Genomic DNA, 18,215 nt, shown 5'->3' with positions numbered 1-18,215 from the left:
CTCCCAACTCCTGTACTCAATACCAAGAGAACAAAGAACAAAAAAAATTTACAGCCCAGGAACAGGCCCTTCGGCCCTCCAAGAGCAGTAAAATCGACGTTTCGGGCAAAAGCCTTCATCAGGAATACAGGCAGAGAGCCTGAAGGGTGGAGAGATAAATGAGAGGAGGGTGGTGGGGGGGGGGGGGAGAAATTATCATAGAGTACAATAGGTGAGTGGGGAAGGGGATGAAGGTGATAGGTCAGGGGGAGGGTGGAGTGTGGAGTGGATAGGTGGAAAAGAAGATAGGCAGGTAGGACAAGTCATGGGGACATTGCTGAGCTGGAAGTTTGGAACTGGGGTGAGGTGGGGGAAGGGGAAATGAGGAAACTATTGAAGTCCACATTGATGCCCTGGGGTTGAAGTGTTCCAAGGCGGAAGATGAGGCGTTCTTCCTCCAGGCATCAGGTGGTGAGAGAGCGGCGGTGAAGGAGGCCCAGAACCTCCATGTCCTCAGCAGAGTGGGAGGGAGAGTTGAAATGTTTGGGCCACAGGGCAGTGTGGTTGATTTGTGTGGGTGTCCCAGAGATGTTCCCCAAAGCGCTCTGCTAGGAGGCATCCAGTCTCCCCAATGTAAAGGAGACCGCATCGGGAGTAACGGATACAATAAATCATATTGGTGGATGTGCAAGTAAAACTTTGATGGAAATGGAAGGCTCCTTTAGGGCCTTGGATGGAGGTTAGGGAGTAGGTGTGGGCGCAGGATTTGCAATTCCTGCGGTGGCAGGGGAAGGTGCCAGGGTGGAAGGGTGGGTTATAGGGGGGGCATGGATCTGACCAGGTAGTCACGGAGGGAACGTTCTTTGCGGAAGGCGGAAAGGGGTGGGGAGGGAAATATATCCCTGGTGGTGGGGTCTTTTTGGAGGTGGCGGAAATGTCGGCGGATGATTAAGTTTATGTGAAGGTTGGTAGGGTGGAAGGTGAGCACCAGGCGTGTTCTGTACTTGTTACAGTTAGAGGGGTGGGGTCTGAGGGCGGAGGTGCGGGATGTGGATGAGATGCATTGGAGGGCATCTGTAACCACGTGGGAAGGGAAATTGCAGTCTCTAAAGAAGGCCATCTGGTGTGTCCTGTGGTGGAACTGGTCCTCCTGGGAGCAGATATGGCGCAGGTGGAGGAATTGGGAATACGGGATGGCATTTTTGCAGGAGGTAGGGTGGGAAGAGGTGTAATCCAGGTTGCTGTGGGAATCAGTGGGTTTGTAAAAAATGTCAGTGTCAAGTCGGTCGTCGTTAATGGAGATGGAGACGTCCAGGAAGGGGAGGGAGGTGTCAGAGATGGTCCAGGTAAATTTAAGGTCAGGGTGGAATGTGTTGGTGAAGTTGATGAATTGCTCAACCTCCTCGCGGGAGCACGAGGTGGCGCCAATGCAGTCATCAATGTAGCGGAGGAAGAGGTGGGGAGTTGTGCCGGCGTAATTACGGAAGATCAACTGTTCTACGAAGCCAACAAAGAGACAGGCATAGCTGAGGCCCATACGGGTGCCCATGGCTACCCCTTTGGTCTGGAGGAAGTGGGTGGATTTGAAGGAGAAATTGTTAAGGGTGAGGACCAGTTCGGCCAAACGAATGTGTGTGTCGGTGGAAGGCTGCTGTTGGGGACGTCGGGAGAGGAAGAAATGGAGGATTTGGAGGCCCTGGTCATGGTGGATGGAGGTGTAGAGGGATTGGATATCCATGGTGAAGATGAGGTGTTGCAGGCCGGGGAAACGGACGTCTTGGAGGAGGTGGAGAATGTGGGTGATGTCATGAATTTGTAAACCTCAATCAGGTTCCCCCTCAATCTCCTTTATTTTCTAATGAAAATAAACCTAACCTACACAACCTCTCTTCATAGCTAGCACCTTCCATACCAAGCAACATCCTCGTAAACCTTCTCTGTACCCTCTCCAAAGTGTCCACATTCTTTTGGTAGTGTGGCGACCAGGACTGTATACAGTATTCTAAATGCAGCCAAACCAATGTCTTGTACAATTTTAACATGACTTGCCAGCTCTTATACTCAATACCCTGTCCAATGAAGTCAAGCATACGATATGCCCCCTTGATCACTCTATCCACCTGTGCAGCAACCTTCAGGGTACAATGCACCTGCACTCTCAGATCTCTCTGCTCGTCAACTTTTCCCAAGGCTCTTCCATTCATTGTATAATTCGCTCTAGAATTAGTCTTGCCTAAATGCATCACCTTACATTTGTCTGGATTGAAATCCATCTTCCACTTTTCCGCCCAATTCTCCAATCTGTCTATATCCTCCTGTATTCTTTGACAGTCCCTTCTGCTTTCTGCTACTCCACCAATCTTTATGTCATCTGCAAACTTGCTGATCATACCAACAGTGCCCTCTTCCAGATCATTTATGTATATTACAAACAACAGTGGCCCCAATACTGACCCCTGTGGAACACCACTGGTCACCTTTTTCCATTTCGAGAAACTCCCTTCAACTACTACTCTCTGTCTCCTGTTGCTCAACCAGTTCTTTATCCACCTAGCTAGAACGCCCTGCACACCATCTGACTTCACCTTCTCCATGAGTCTACCATGGGGAACCTTCTCAAATGCCTTACTAAAGTCCATGTATATGACATCAACAGCCCTTCCTTCATCTATCAATTTGGTCACTTCCTCAAAGAACTCTATTAGGTTGGTAAGGACGATCTCACCCGCACAAAACCATGTTGCTTAACACTGATATGCCCATTCTTTTCTAAATATAAATAGATCCTATCCCTCAGTACCCTCTCCAGCAAATTTCCCACAACCAATGTCAGGCTCACTGGTCTGTAGTTACCCGGAACATCCCTACTACCCTTCGTGTACAGGGGACAAGATAAGCAACCCTCCAGTCCTCCAGTACCTCACCTGTATTTAAGGATGCCACAAAGATATCTGTCAGGGCCCCAGCTATTTCCTCTCTCGCCTCCCTCAGCAACCTGGGATAGATCCCATCCGGTCCTGGGGATTTGTCCACCTAAATAACCTCTAGCTGACCCAACATATCTTCCCTCCTTATGTCAACGTGATCCAGACTAATCAAACTTCTATCTCTAATCTCAAGATTCATCATGTTCCTCTCCTCAGTGAACACTGATGCAAAGTAATCATTCAGAACCTCACTCATTTTCTCAGATTCAACACACAACCTTCCTTCATTATCCTTTAGTGGACTAATCCTTTCTCTGGTTACCCTGCTTGCTTCTTATATAAGAATAAAATGCTTTGGGATTCTCCTTAATTCTGCTTGCTAAAGCTATTTCATGACCCCTTTTAGCCCACTTGATTCCTCGTTTAAGACTTGTCCTACTCTTCCGATATTCCTCCAGGACCCGTTCTGTTCTTAGCTGCCTAGACCATATGTATGCTTCCTTTTTCCTCTTGGCTAGTCATACAATTTCTCCTGTCATCCACGATTCATGAATCTTGCCCTTCCTATCCTTTTCCTTCAATGGGACATGCCTATCCTGCACAATCGTTAACCTATTTTTGAAAGCCTCCCACATATCAAATGTGGACTTCCCTTCAAATAGCTGTGTCCAATCCACATTTCCCAGTTCCTGCCTAATTTTGATATAATTGGCCTTGGCCCTTAGAACCACTCTCATCTTTATCTACGAGTATTCTAAAACTAACAGAATTGTGGTCACTGTCCCCAAAGAAATCCCCTGCCCACTTCTACCAACTGCTCGTTCCCCAGTATGTGGTCCAATATGGCCCCTTCCCTCATCGGACTATTGACATACTGCTTTAGAAAAATCTCCTTGACGCTTCTTACAAATTCTACCCTATCCAGACCTCTGACGCTAAGTGTATCCCAGTCAATGTTGGGAAAATTAAAATCTCCCATCACCACTACCCTATTGTCTCTACATCTTTCCATAATCTGTTTACCTATTTGTTCTTCTACCTCACGCTCACTGTTGGGAGGTCTGTAATACAGCCCCAACAATGTAACTGCACCCTTCTTATTTCTCAGCTCCACCCATAATGCCTCACTACCCAAGACTGCCATAGTGTGCTCCTTTAGCACAGCCGTGATATCATCCCTGACTAGCAATGCAACTCCACCCCCCCTTTTACTTCCCTCCCTGTCCTGTCTGAAGGGTCTATATCCTGGAACATTTAAGTGCCAATCATCATGCCCCTCTTTCAACTAAGTCTCTGTGATTGCAATAACGTCATACTCCCAGGCACCAATCCAAACCCTAAGTTCACCTGCCTTACACACTACTTGCATTAAAGTAGATGCATTTCAGGCCACCAGTTCTTTTGTGCTCATCTTTTCCCTGCCTACTCTTCTGTTTATTAATACTATCTTCATGATTCTTACAGTCTCTAGTCTCCACCTCGCTACCTACTTGTTTTCTCTTCTGGTTCCCAGTTCCCTGCCACATTAGTTTAAAATCTCCCCAACAACAGTAGCAAAAACTCTCCCCAAGGACATTGGTTCCGGTCTGGTTCAAGTGTAGACCATCCATTTTGTAATAGTCCCACCTTCCCTAGAACCGGTCCCAATGTCCAACAAATCTGAACCCCTCCCTCCTGCACCATCTCTCAAGCCATGTGTTCATCCTGCTTATTGTTTTCATTTCTATGCTGGCTAGCACGTGACACTGGTAATAACCCTGAGGTCACTACCTTTTGAGGTCCTTCTCTATAACTTCTCTCCTAGCTCCTTGAATTCTTCTTTCAGGACCTCATCTCATTTTCTACTTATATCATTGGTGCCTTTATGCACCAAGACAACTGGCTGTTTACCCTCCCCTTTCAGAATGCTCTGCAGCCGATTGGTGACATCACTGACCCGAGCACCTGGAAGGCAACATACCATCAGGGGGTCCTGTTTTCGGCCACAGAACCGCCTATCTACTCCCCTCACAATAGCATGCCCTATGACTATGGCCCTATGAGTTTTTTTCCCGCCCTTCTGGACAGCAGTGCCCGTCACAGTGCCATGATCTTGATAACTGCTGCCCTCTCATGGTGAGCCATCTCCCCCAACAGTATTCAAAACGGTATAACTGTTTTTGAGGGAGATGATTGCAGGGGACTGCCTTCCTACTCTTTTTCTGTCGTTTGGTCACCCATTCACTGTCTCCCTCAGCAATTCTAACCTGCGGTGTGACCAGTTCACTAAATGTGTTATCCATGACCTCCTCAGCATCGCAGATGTTTCACAGTGAGTCCATCCGCAGCTCCAGAGCTGTCATGCAGTCAAACAAGAGCTGCAGCTAGACACACTTCTTGCAAGTGAAAGAGTCAGGAACGTCAGAAACGTTCCTAAGCTCCTACATCAAGCAAGAATCACATGCCACGGGTCTGAGGTCTCCTGCAATCGTAACCTTAGCTTTATATGAACTAACTAAAACCAAACAATGCACTTAAATATATGAAAAATCAAGGTAAGAAAGAAATAAAAACCTTACCTTAGAGTCTCTTTCTTCCGGTTAGAGGAGGCGGGGGCAGGAGGGAGATACTGCACGTGTAGTATCTCGGGTTTAGCCACTACCCAAATATAAATTAAGCTCTTACCTTCCCAGCAGCCCTTGCTTCACCTCACCTTCTCTCCTTGCTGCTCTGTCAAAATGGAGGCCCCACTCCCGAGGTAAGTCCCTTTTTAAGCAGGAAAACTTACCCTTCCCGGCAGCCCTTGCTTCACCTCACCTTCTCTCCTCGCCGCTCTGGCAAAATGGTCAAAATACTCTGACCAATAAAGTAAAAACATACCATCTTTACTATCCTATCTACCTGTGACTCTTCTTTCAAGGAGCTATGAACTTGCAAGTTCTCTTTGTTCAGCAACACTCCCTGGGACCTTAATATTAGGTATATAAGTCCTGCTAAGATTTGCTTTCCCAAACTGCGGGCACCTCGCATTTATCTGAATTAAACTCGATCTGCCACTTCTCAGCCCATTGGCCCATCTGCTCAATCTGAGGTGACCTTCTTTGCTGTCCACTACATTTCCAATTTTGTGTCATCTTCAAACTTATTAGCTATACCTCTTATGCTCACATCCAAATTATTTATATATATGATGAAAAGTAGGGGACCCAGCACCAATCCTTGTGGCACTCCACTGGTCCAGGTCTCCAGTCTGAAAAACAACCCTCCACTACCAGCCTCTATCTTCTACCTTTGAGCCATTTCTGTATCCAAATGGCTAGTTCTCCCTGTATTCCATGAGATCTAACCTTGCTAACCAGTGTCCCATGGGGAACCTTGTCGAATGCCTTACGGAAATCCATATAGATCACGTCCACCGCTCTGCTCTCATCAATCCTCTTTATTACTTTTTCAAAAAACTCAAATCAAGTTCATGAGACATGATATCCCATGTACAAAGCAATGTTGACTATCCCTATTGAGTCCTTGCCTTTCCAAGTGCATGTATACCCTGTGCCTCAGGATTCTCTCCAACAACTTGCCCAGCACCAGGCTCACTGGTCTGTAGCTTCCTGGCTTCTCCTTACCAACTTTCTTAAATAATGGCACCACGTTTGCCAACTCCAGTCTTCTGGCACCTCACCTGTGACTATCAATGATACGAATATCTCAAAAGGGGCCCAGCAAACACTTCCCTACCTTCCCAAAGAGTTCTAGGGTACTCCCAATCAGGTCCTAGGGATTTATCCACCTTTGTGTTTTAAGACATCCAGCACTTCCTCCTCTGTAATCTGGACATTTTTCAAGATGTCACCATCTATTTCCCCACATTCTGTATCTTCCATGTCCTTCTTCACAGTAAATCCTGATGCAAAATGCTTATTTAGTATCTACCCCATCTCCTGCGACTCCACACAAAGGCTGCCTTGCTGATCTTTGAGGGGCTCTCTTCGCTCCCTAGTTACCCTTTTGTTCTTAATGTCTCTATAAAAACCCTTAGAATTCTCCTTAACCTTATTTCTCCTCCTGATTTCCCTCTTAAGTTTATAAATATTCTAAAGAAGAATGATACCAGATTCAGAACATTAACTCTGTTTCTCTCTCTCCATTGCTCTCAGCGTTGCTGAGTTTCTCCAGCATGCTGTGTGTTTGTCTCAGATTTCTAGCATCCACAGTATTTAGCTTTTATTACCTGGTACTTAGATTTGTTCATGAAGATTAAATAGTCTACTGGACTGTTTGGAGTTACATAAAATTGCTTGTGCTTTTATTTAAAAATAAAATGCTGAGATCTTCTGATCACTGAATGTTAAGGTCACTTTCATACATGCAATGTCCCTTCATCTTTGTGGTTGTACAATATTTATTGATTGCAAGAATTAAATGGATTAATGCACCTTTCTTGTTTTTACAATTAAGCAGAAAATGATTTTTGTATGTTTTGGCTCGTAGTGATTTCTCATTTAATCTAAAATAACAGGAGAATTGTGTCATTATGATAATACAGCACATATTCTCACGGTAAATGTTTATATGTTGATAAGAACAGGAGATTGAAAAGAATATTTATTAATTAACTAACTTGGCTGTGTTTGTTATAGAATACATCCTGGGGAAAGTTTGTTTGATAAGACACCACCACCCTCTGAGAGAGAAAAAAGAAAAAATTATTGCAGTTGTCAAAAGGAATATACTATGACTCTCCATTCGTTTAATAAGCTGACCACTAGATACGGTCATTCTCATCTATCCTCTCGTTGCCAGGCATATGACAATGTGGATTTGACTTCAATGATTCCTTTTTTGGATGTTACTGCAGAATACATAAGCAATCCGGAACTGTCAGTGTTCAAAAAGCGTGATGTAACCCAGTCTTCTGAAGAGTCAAAAAGACATAGAGATCTGCAAAAATACTTGGAAACACATGGTTCCAAAGGCCAACCTTTTACATCTACTGGTCAGTCAGTGGGGTATTCCAGTTGGCCAGACATAACTGATTTTGTTGAATCAAAGATTACATTACATAGAGTAAAAAGGCAAGGATATTATGAATACCTACCAATATTCACATACCAAAGCCTGAGTCAAACTGATCTGGAAAGCTTAACTTACTTTTTCCCAGAAGACCATCTATCCGGAAACCGGCCTGGTGTACAGCCAACATGGCCAACTCCGAGTGGACTCACGTCAGCCAAGGCCCTTGAGATTTGCCAACAAACGCTTAGAAACTCCACAATTGGTGTGGTGTGTCAAGACTTCCTTGGAAGAAAGCTTATTGAGGCTGTGGACCTCTGCATTTTAGACTTGCAACTTAAAGACGATCTTGCATGGGAGGAAGGGATGCTGGCGTTTCTTGACAATGAGTGTGAAAGAAAGCTTTTGGAAAATAGGTATAAATGGACCCACAGAACAGATGTTGAAGGAATAGTTACAGCTCTCCGATGTCCAAATCGGTGCAGTGGGAATGGGCAGTGTACAGTATGGGGCTGCCGGTGTTTTGTTGAGTACAGCTCCCATGACTGCAGCATTTCTAATGGTAAGCATAAAGCTATTTTAATTGTTGTGACTTCTTGGACAGAATTACATCTTCAAAGTGCAAAAGTTAAAAGTTCACTGAAGATTCACTCCTCTTTGACAAACAAACCAGCTCTTTCAATTGCTTGTTTATTTTTACAAGCAATAACGCAAATCTTACTGTGGTGGACAGATGTTCTAGTAGGTTCGATTGGGGGGAATAAAACAGTCTTCCAGGGCTTTAGGAGAGACAGAGCCAAACTTCGGCTGCTAAAATGCACAGATCACAAGTCACTAACCCCACAGATTAGCTCAGTAGAAATGTAAAATTTTGGTTTGCTATAATGCCATATTTTGATATTTGAATAAATACCAAAGTAAGTTTACTACTTAATTCTTTTGTATGGTTTCAGGTCAGACTAGAATTCTAGCCTACATTTTAACTTCTCCTTACTTTCTACTTTTGATACTAATGTGCATTTTGTTTTCAGCTGCATCCGTGCAGAGAAATGGCTGCACTTCACCATCTCTTCAGGGGGAGGAATTTGTACTTTGGATGGTCACTATGATCTAAATTTTGGTTGTGAAGAAGAAACTTAATGGGCAAAAAGAATACAATTTTTGGATTAAAATTTGACACCATACGATCCAAATTGAATCAATGCTTAACAAAATGTTCCTGCCACGCCAGTGTTTAACTGGAGGAAGTTGCGTCTCATCAAAGACCGGATATCAGGCCGGTCTCAAAACAGAAGGATCAAAGGAGGTTGATTCCAAGACATTCCATAGAGTCTTAATCAAACAAAAAACAAAATTTACATATGATATGTTACATTTAGCAAAACAGTTTAGAATTTTAGGGTGTAATGGATCTTATTGTACAAATTTATACAACAGATATTTAGTGGCACCTCTTAGTACTGTAAAATCTTTGTCTAGTATCATTGTCAGTTTGTATTTTAAAATAAATATCTCCGTTGAATAGCTTTGGCTTAATGATCTTGTGGCAGGAATGGTTTCAGATGATTTCAGTTTCACTGGGACAAAGCTATAATCTGTTACAATGAAGAAAGCGTATACTAACACAAACAGTGGAAGTGATTGAGGTCTGCTTTCACACAGTAAAACATTTACTCTCTCTTTGGATAGAACAGATGTTGTCATATTATATATTTGTATTATACCTGAGATTAGTTGATACCTGGGTAGCAATTCCCATTGAGGACTTCAAATGCATTCAGCTACATTAAGCTAATTCTGACTTTTCTAAAGCTGGCAGCTGGTGTTGGTTAAGTGGCTTTTAAGAAATGTTAATGTGAAGCTTAAATGCATCAGAAACCTGGCTCCTTCCCAAATGATTCAAATTGATTCGCTTTGAGTAACTTGCAATTGGGAAAACTCATATTTTCACCTTGGTTTTTATTTGAAATGTTCTGACTGGAGATCAAAGACAGGATAGGTTGGGATTTGGGTAATGGCATTTTGTTTTTAATTAAATTTGATGTTGATGTTGCTGGCAAGGAGAACATCTGTTGCTCATTCCCAATTGCCCTTCAGCTGAGTGGCATTCTATGGCAATTTCAGAGAGCTGTTGAGACTCAACCACATTGCTGTCGGTCTGGAGTCATATGTAGGCCAGACCAAGTAAGGATGACAAATTTCCTTCCCTGAAGAACATTAGTGAATAAGTTTTCATAAGATTTGATAGTTTTGTGGCTGCCATTAGTGAGACAGTTTTATATTCCATTGTTGTTAATTGAGTATTAGTCTTGCCACTGTATCTCCCAGAGCTTTATCCTTTGCCTATGATTCTCTGCACGCACCCCCCCCTACACACACTCACACTCACACTCACACTCACACTCACACTCACACTCACACTCACACTCACACTCACACTCACACTCACACTCACACTCTCTCTCTTTCTCTCTTTCTCTCTGGATTTAGAAAATCAACAATGTGTACTTATACCAAATACCATAGACTTTCATGTCTGACAGGCTTCCTGTAGGATTCTGTTTTGAGGGAACCTGGTACAGGGCAACTATTGCTACACAAGTGCCCAAAACTTCAGTCAATGGGCCATCCTGTAGTCCTTGGGAGGTCCGAAAGAAAGCATGTACGTGTTGAATTCACTGTTTAAAATTCATGCGTGTACAAAGAGTTTAAGCAGAGCAATTCTATACCTGCAGAGATTTAACAAAGACTGTTATATTGCAGCTAAAAGTCAATATGTTGTGTAAAGTGATGCCATTTGACCAAACAGCCGTCTTTTATTTAATATGCTACGTGTCTAATCCTCTTTGCTTATCTGTTGCTTCATACAAGAATCTTTGAATAATTTGTGTGGACACTTTGTCTATAGCAAATCCCTTAGTGAAGGGTTTTAATAAAGACTATTTATTTGGAGCATATATCTGGAGAGCTCAACTACGATCTTGATTTGAATATGTGATGTGGAAGTCAAGAGCATGTAATTCCTTTAGGTTGGTTTTAATGTTTTGTGTGAAGGAATCTGTTAAAACTTACACTTGGATGTAATAGACCCATAAGACAGGAAATCATTGTGTTGTGAGTGCAAGAGCTTTTTAGATTAATGCAGAGGCTTCTGGTGTCTCTGGTGCCCTCACTGTGTATGTAAGTGCTGCAGACACAGAACATGACTTTGCTTCAGGGCAGTTAACTCAAATTTGCCATCCAGCTGGATCTTAGCAATATAATAATTTGTGGTTCCTGGAACAACTTGCGCATCAAGACTAAAACGCTGATATGAGTGAAACATTTAAAGTGGTTAATATCAGCAGAGAAAACATACTAGAGAAACTAGAGGGATTGAAAACTGACACATCTCTAGGGCCTATGGCTTACTTCCAGTGATTTTAAAAGACGTTGTTGCATGATTTTCCAAACAATCCTGGACTAGAGAACAGTTTCCAATTTCTGGAACTATCAAAGGTAGCAATGCTATTCAAGAAACGTGAAAGAAAAAAAACACATTGAGCTGCAGAGAAATTAGTCAGACATCAGTCGTTAAGAAAGTGCTGGAATCTATTTATTAAGGAAGGCTTAACAACGTAATTTAAAAAAACACTGTATAACTAGCACAAACATGTTTTATGGAAGGGAAATGATATGACAAATTATTTTTGGAATACTCTGTTCAATTCTGATTGTGTTGCTATAGGAAAGATGTTGTGAAATTTGAAAGGGTTCAGAAAAGAGTTATAATGATCTTGCCAGGGCTGGGGTGTTTAAGCTGTAAGGAGAGGTCAAATAGGCTGAGGGGTGACCTTAAGAGAGATTTACAAAATCATGAGGGGCATTGATAGGATGAATAGCCAAGATCTTTCCCCAGGATAGGGGAGTCCAAATCTAGAGGGCATAGGTTTAAGGTGAGAGGGGAAAGATTTAAAAGGGATCTAAGGACAATATTTTCACAGAGGGTGGTGTGTGTATGGAATGAACTGCCAGAGGAAGTGGTGGAGGCTGGTACAATTCTAACATTTCAAAGCATCTGGATAGGTACACAAAAAGGAAGGATTCAGAGAGATATGGGCCAAATGTTGGCAAATTAATTTAAGATATCTGGTCAGCATGGAGGAGTTGGTCTGACAGGTTTGTTTCCATGCTGTATATCTCTGTTTCTATTCAAGATTTCTGAGGATGTAAATAGGAAAGAGGCCCCAAAAGGGTGAAAAGAAAGACTTGTATTTATATAGTGTCATCAACCACCATTGGACATTGAAACAATAAGATATCAGAGCAGAAGGCTGCCAACCAAGTAAAATCATACCTGATCTGATCATCCTCAACTCCACACTCCTACCTATGAACCAACTTCTATAGCCCTATGCGGTAAAAGTTTCCACAGATCCACTACCCTCGAAGAAAAGGAATTCCTTCTCATCTCTGTCTGAAGAGGGCAATCTGTTATTCTTAAATTATGCTCTCTGGCCCTAAAAAGAGGAAATAAACTTTTCACATCTACTGCATCAAGTCCCTGAAGAATCTTGCATGTCTCAATAACTCTCAAAACTCTTCTTTTAAATTCCAATGAATACAGGCCTAGCCCACTTAACCTGTCCTCATAATACCGATGTTATGATGCTATTCAAGAAAAGTGAAAGAAAGAAAACATTGAGCTGCATGGAACCTCCATACCCAGAATCAACCTGAGTAGCTTTTCTGGACTGCCTCCAATGCCTGTACATAATTCCTGAGATAAGGGGCACAAAACTGTTCACTGTATTACTGCTGTGGTTTGACTAATGCCTTGCATAGTTTTAGCAAGGTTTCCTTCTTTTTTAGACTACATTCCCTTTCAAATAAAGGCTGACATTCCATTTGCCTTCCTTATTTGCTAAAGTTGGATTCTAGCTTTTTGTGCTTTATGCATGAGGACTCTCAAATCCCTCTGTACTGTAGCTTTCTGCAGTCTTTCTCCATTTAAATAATATTCAGCTCCTTTAATCCTTGGGCCAAAGTGTAAACTTCATGTTTCCCAATATTATCTTCCATCTGCCAAGTGTTTGCTCACTCACTTAACCTGTTTATATCTCTCTACACTCTGTCATTCTCATCACTTGCCTTCCGACCTACTTTTATGTCATCTGCAAACTTGGCTTGAGTTCATTCACTTTCCTCATCCAAGCCATTCATATGTTGTGTAAAAAATTGTGGTTCCAGACCTAATCCCCTGTGACACACCACTAGTTGCATGCTGTCATCCTGAAAATGCCCATCATATCCCAACTTTGTCATGGAAGTTGCCACCCAGGTGGATAATGCTGTTAAGAAGGCATACGGTGTGTTAGGCTACATTCGTAGAGGGATTGAGTTCCGGAGCCGCAATATCATGCTGCAACTGTACAAAATGCTGGTGCGGCCACAGTTGGAATATTGGGTACAGTTCTGGTCCCTATATTTCGGGAAGGATGTGGAAGCATTTGAAAAGGTGCAGAAGAGATTTACTAGGATGTTGCCTTGTCTGGAGGGAAGGTCTTATGAGGAAAAGCTGAGAGACTTGGATCTGTTCTTATTGAAAAGAAGGAGGCTTAGAGGGGATTTGATAGAGACATACAAGATGGTCAGAGGATTAGATAGGGTAGACAGTGAAAGTCTTTTTCCGAGAATGATGTCGTCAGCTTGTACGAGGGGGCATAACTACAAATTGAGGGGTGATAGTTTTAAGACAGATGTCAAAGGCAGGTTCTTTACACAGAGTGTAGTAAGGGCTTGGAATGCCCTACCTGCTAATGTAGTCAACTCAGCCACATTAGGGAGATTTAAACAATCCTTAGATAAGCACATTGATGATTTTAGGATAGTGTAGGTGGACGAGCTGAGAATAGTTCACAGGTCGGCGCAACATCGAGGGCCGAAGACCCTGTTCTGCACTATATTATTCTATGTTCTATCTACTACCTAGGCAATTCTTTATCCATGTTAACATACTATCTCCAATGGCATGGACACTTATCTTATTAAGTAGTCTAATGTATTGTACCTTATTAAACACCTTCAGAAAATCCAAATATGTTACATCCATTTCTTCCACTTTTTGGTCCTGCTTGTTAGTTCCTCAAAGATTTCTAATTAATTTGTCAGGCATGATTTCTTGATAAGGAATCTGTGGGACTTACTGAGATGAGAGAGAGTTACTTTTAGATAAGGATAGAATAGAGCAGCCTCAAAGAGTGCAGCACAGGTTTCCAACATCCGAGAGAAACCATGATGGATAGAAGCCATGAAGAGACGACAATGCAGGCTTAAGCGAATAGGACTACCACAGTCCATAGCTACAGTTGTAGCAGCAATAAGGATGCAAACATTGATATTTGTTGAAAGTGTATCATTTGAGATTTTCACTTTTGTAGTAGAAATATAAATGAAACTTCTAAATGCTCATATTGAGAGAGACTTGGATATAGTCGTGTAAAATATCTTTAAGTAGCATATAGCTCAAATAAAAAGTGTCATTCAGGTACAGCAAGCAATTGTGCAAATGACATGGACCTTTATTGCAAGGGGACTAGAGAATGAGTATTGCTGCAGTTATAGAAAGCTTTGATAAGGCTATGCATATGTACTGTGGCAGTTTTTTGTCTCTGTATGTAAAGAAGGTTGTACTTAACTATGAGGCTGTGTAGCAGTGCTTCAGCAAACAGGTTACTGTGATAAGAAGATATTTGGGTATGGTATGAGTAAGTTGGACCAATACTCTCTCGAATTTAGTCAAATAAATGGTGTTGCATTTGAAACATGGACAATTCTGAAGGGATTTAAGAGTAGACACAGAAGTTAATTAAGGCTGCATAATCTAGGCTAGTGATTCTAGAATGCTGGAGCAGTGATGTCAGGGAAAAAGGAGCTGGTCATTTGGAACTGAAGTGAAATTTCCTCACTTAGGGATTTGAACCTTTGGAATTCACTACCCCAGAAAATGTTCCATTGTTGATTATAATTAAGGCTGAGTTGGATCTTTTGGTTTCTCAGGGAATTGAGGGATACAGGGAGAAGACAGGAAAATGAAGATCAACTATAATTGAATGGTAGAGGAGGTCCACTCCTGCTCCTATTTGTTATGCTCAGACACCAGGTTACACTTTCTTCTTCAGGCTGTTTGCAACAAAGCCTTTAATTCTGTGGCCAGAGAGCTTGTTCTGCCCGATTTTACATTGTTCAAAATGAGGGAGGAATAAAACCAGCAATCGCAGCCACATCACTTCAATGTAGGAAAACTTTGAAACATTAGCCCTGGACACTGCTATTTGACAACCTGGGAAAAATATGGGGTGCTAAATAACTTTGATCACCCCAGTTGCGTTCTTAGTTGAAGTGAAGGAGATTGTTGTTGGACGCTATGTTTGGCGTTTTATTTTTGAACATTGAAAAGCACCACATAATAGGCTACAATTTTGAAGTCTACTATCATCTGTAAGATTAATGAGCCTCTGGCTGAGTGGTTTCATAGAGAACTAAGGGACAGGAAGCAAACAGTACTGCTGAATGGTAGTTTACTGACTGAAGGGAAGTATAAATTGACATTGTCCTGAAGATTGATATTGGACCCAATGCTCTTTTGGATACATTCATAATATCTACTTGGACGGACATAGCATGATTTTAAACTTTTCATATGGAACAAAGCTCAGACTGTAGTAATCAATGAGGAGGATGATAAAAGTGTGCAGGAGGATTCATATAGAGAGGAAGAAGGAGGAGAGAGAAAATTGCTACAACTTTAAAGGAATACAGGAACAAAAAGAACTGGATTCCATATTTGCACATTTTTGACGGTAGCAGAGAAGGTTAAAGGGAAATTTGAGGGTTGAAAATCTTAAACTGCTTAGCAACCGTAAATGAGGAGAATCTATTTTCAGTGCAGAGAGGTCAGTTTCCGGAGGAGGCAGATTTACATAATTGGCAAAACAATCAGCAATAATATAATGCCTTTTTTGTTAAGCAGTGAATCATAATCTGGGATGCATATTGCCTGAAAGGGCAGTGGAAACAGGTTTAATAAATTTCAGAAAGGATTTGGATAAATATTTCAAACTAAAACCTATGGATTAAATGGAAAGGACAGTAGAGTGGAACTAATTGAAAGGTCGCCTTCTGTGCTGTACTATTTTATCAGGGTCAGGAAGCTGCCATAATGTTGACTGACCTGCTGCGCTTTTCCAGCAACACATTTTTCAGCTCTGATCTCCAGCATCTGCAGTCCTCACTTTCTGCTCTGTTGGGGAGACTCAAGTTATTGTAGCAGCTTCCCATGATGGTCTCAGAGTACAGTAAGAACATTGGACTGACTGTAAGGAAACCAGTTCATGGGCCCAGACACCATCCTCCATTACTGGGTTAAGGGCGATCCCTAATGATCATGGGAAGGGGATGACCGTGCACACCAGTGAAGAACCTGTAAATCTCAACTACCAAAATGGTTGAACTGAAGTTTTATTGTCCAGTGCTATCCAACCTGATAATCAGCAGGATTATGAAAGAGGATGCAGTCCTTGGTATCCCTCCCCTTCCCTTTGAATAGCTTTAAGTCTTGCCTTTAGTGCTCACTCCAACCATGTAAACATGATTTGGAGGAGCCTGTGTTGGATTGGGGTGGACAATGTTAAAAATCTCACAACACCAGGTTATAGTACAACAGGTTTGTTTGGAGACATTAGCTTTCAAAGCGCTGCTCCTACATCAGGTGGTTGTGAAGCAGGACCATTTGCTACAAATTCTGTGTCTCATGGCCCTGCTTCACAACCATCTGATGAAGAAGCAGCGCTTCGAAAGCTAGTGCTTCCAAATAAACCTGTTGGACTATAACCAGATGTTGTGTGATTTGTAACTTCAACCATGTAAGCTCATAGCAACAAGGGAGCCTGTTTGTTTTCCTCCCATCAAAAATGCCTCTGGCACATATTTTGTTGCTGACTGACTCCACCTGAATTTACTTCCCTTTAATGATGCTCATCATTTGAACAGGAGAGTAGAACATTCAGCTCCTTAAACCTGTCCCATTATTCTCTGAGACAGTGGTTAAACTATTTCTTAGCTGCATCTTAGCTTTATATCCTTTAAAAACCTTGGCTAATAATAATCAGCTATTCTCCGATTTAAAATTATTACATGAGTCAGCATCTACTCAGTTTTTCTTTTACAAGCCTATCTGGCAGGCTTCTAAATCTGAGTCTAAGTCCAGCAAATCCAGTGTAGAGGAGGTAAGGTTGATGATTGATCAAAGAACTCATTTATGGAGCCTGTCATGATGTTGAAATGTTTCACATTCAGCTCCAGGTAATCAGAAAACAAAGTTCTGGCCAGAGTTCTTCTAGCTGAATAAGATAGCAGGAAAATTATTTGCTGCCTAAACTGTCAACAGGCTGTCTATACCAGCATTTCCCTCGGGCTAGGTGACACTGAGTCACTCCAGTCTTAGATAAGTGAGATGAGTTTTTGGGGAGAGTTACATCTGCTCCATATTGAGCAGTGAAAACTCTCTCAGGAATGGATTTTCAATCACTTGGAGACACTCAAAGCATGCTGATGAAATTTCATGTGTGTTACACATTCACTGTGGAATGAAATATTGTGACATAGAGTATTTTATAATAAACCGTAATCCATCATGCTATCTACAGGACACCAGGCCCAATAAAACCTGTTCAAAGCATGAACTTCTGTGTGCCACTGAATAATGTGGCAATTTGCAGGCAACCCTCAAACTTCAAGTAAGTAAATGTCTTGAATCCCAGTAGTGATTTATTGATCAGTGGATTTAATAGGAACTATTTTAAATCCTGAGAAATGGATACCTGGTTTGCCAAGAGAAGTCTGAAATTGAAATGGATAAACTGAAAAATGGGTGCTGGGATTGCTGTTCATGATTAACCTGTGCACATTCAATGCAATTAATGAAACACATTAACTTCACAGCATCTGCTGTTTTAAATTATTTCAGTGTCCAGCCAGGACTCAGCAAACACTGCTGATTGTGAATGATTCAGTAGAGTTAAACTATCCCACAGCACTTAAAAGGTAGGTGTACTCTGGCTGGAGCACGTTCTGAGAGTTGTGCAGGAAGCTAATATGATTGGTGAAGCATTGAATGATGGTGAGACCCACCCCACCCCACCTCTCCACTCTGTTTTTGGGTTAATACTGTCATGACTACAGGCCAGAACTGTGGACATTTTTAACTTGCAATTCCACAATATGTTCTTTAAAAGAAGACTGATACAGTCAAACATGGCTGTGGCTACAAATTAAATG

At 42.0% G+C, this 18,215-nt stretch overlaps 1 protein-coding gene across 4 annotated transcripts in view; it reads left to right on the top strand.

The window, feature by feature from the left end:
- LOC122551720 (von Willebrand factor D and EGF domain-containing protein) overlaps window positions 1-18,215 on the top strand; it is a 279,556-nt gene that overhangs the window by 140,561 nt on the left and 120,780 nt on the right. For all 4 annotated transcript variants that reach the window (XM_043694080.2, XM_043694081.2, XM_043694082.2 and 1 more), the window contains one exon: window positions 7,526-8,460. In XM_043694080.2, the coding sequence (XP_043550015.2) occupies window positions 7,526-8,460 (935 nt within the window). The remainder of the gene's footprint in view (window positions 1-7,525; window positions 8,461-18,215) is intronic.

This window comes from Chiloscyllium plagiosum, unplaced genomic scaffold (assembly GCF_037043375.1).
Source record: "Chiloscyllium plagiosum isolate Xiang-an unplaced genomic scaffold, Cpla_swu_hap1 HiC_scaffold_7, whole genome shotgun sequence".
NCBI lineage: Eukaryota > Metazoa > Chordata > Chondrichthyes > Orectolobiformes > Hemiscylliidae > Chiloscyllium > Chiloscyllium plagiosum.
The sequence above is the reverse complement of the archived record's forward strand: the minus strand, read 5'-3'. Positions and strand labels throughout refer to the sequence as shown.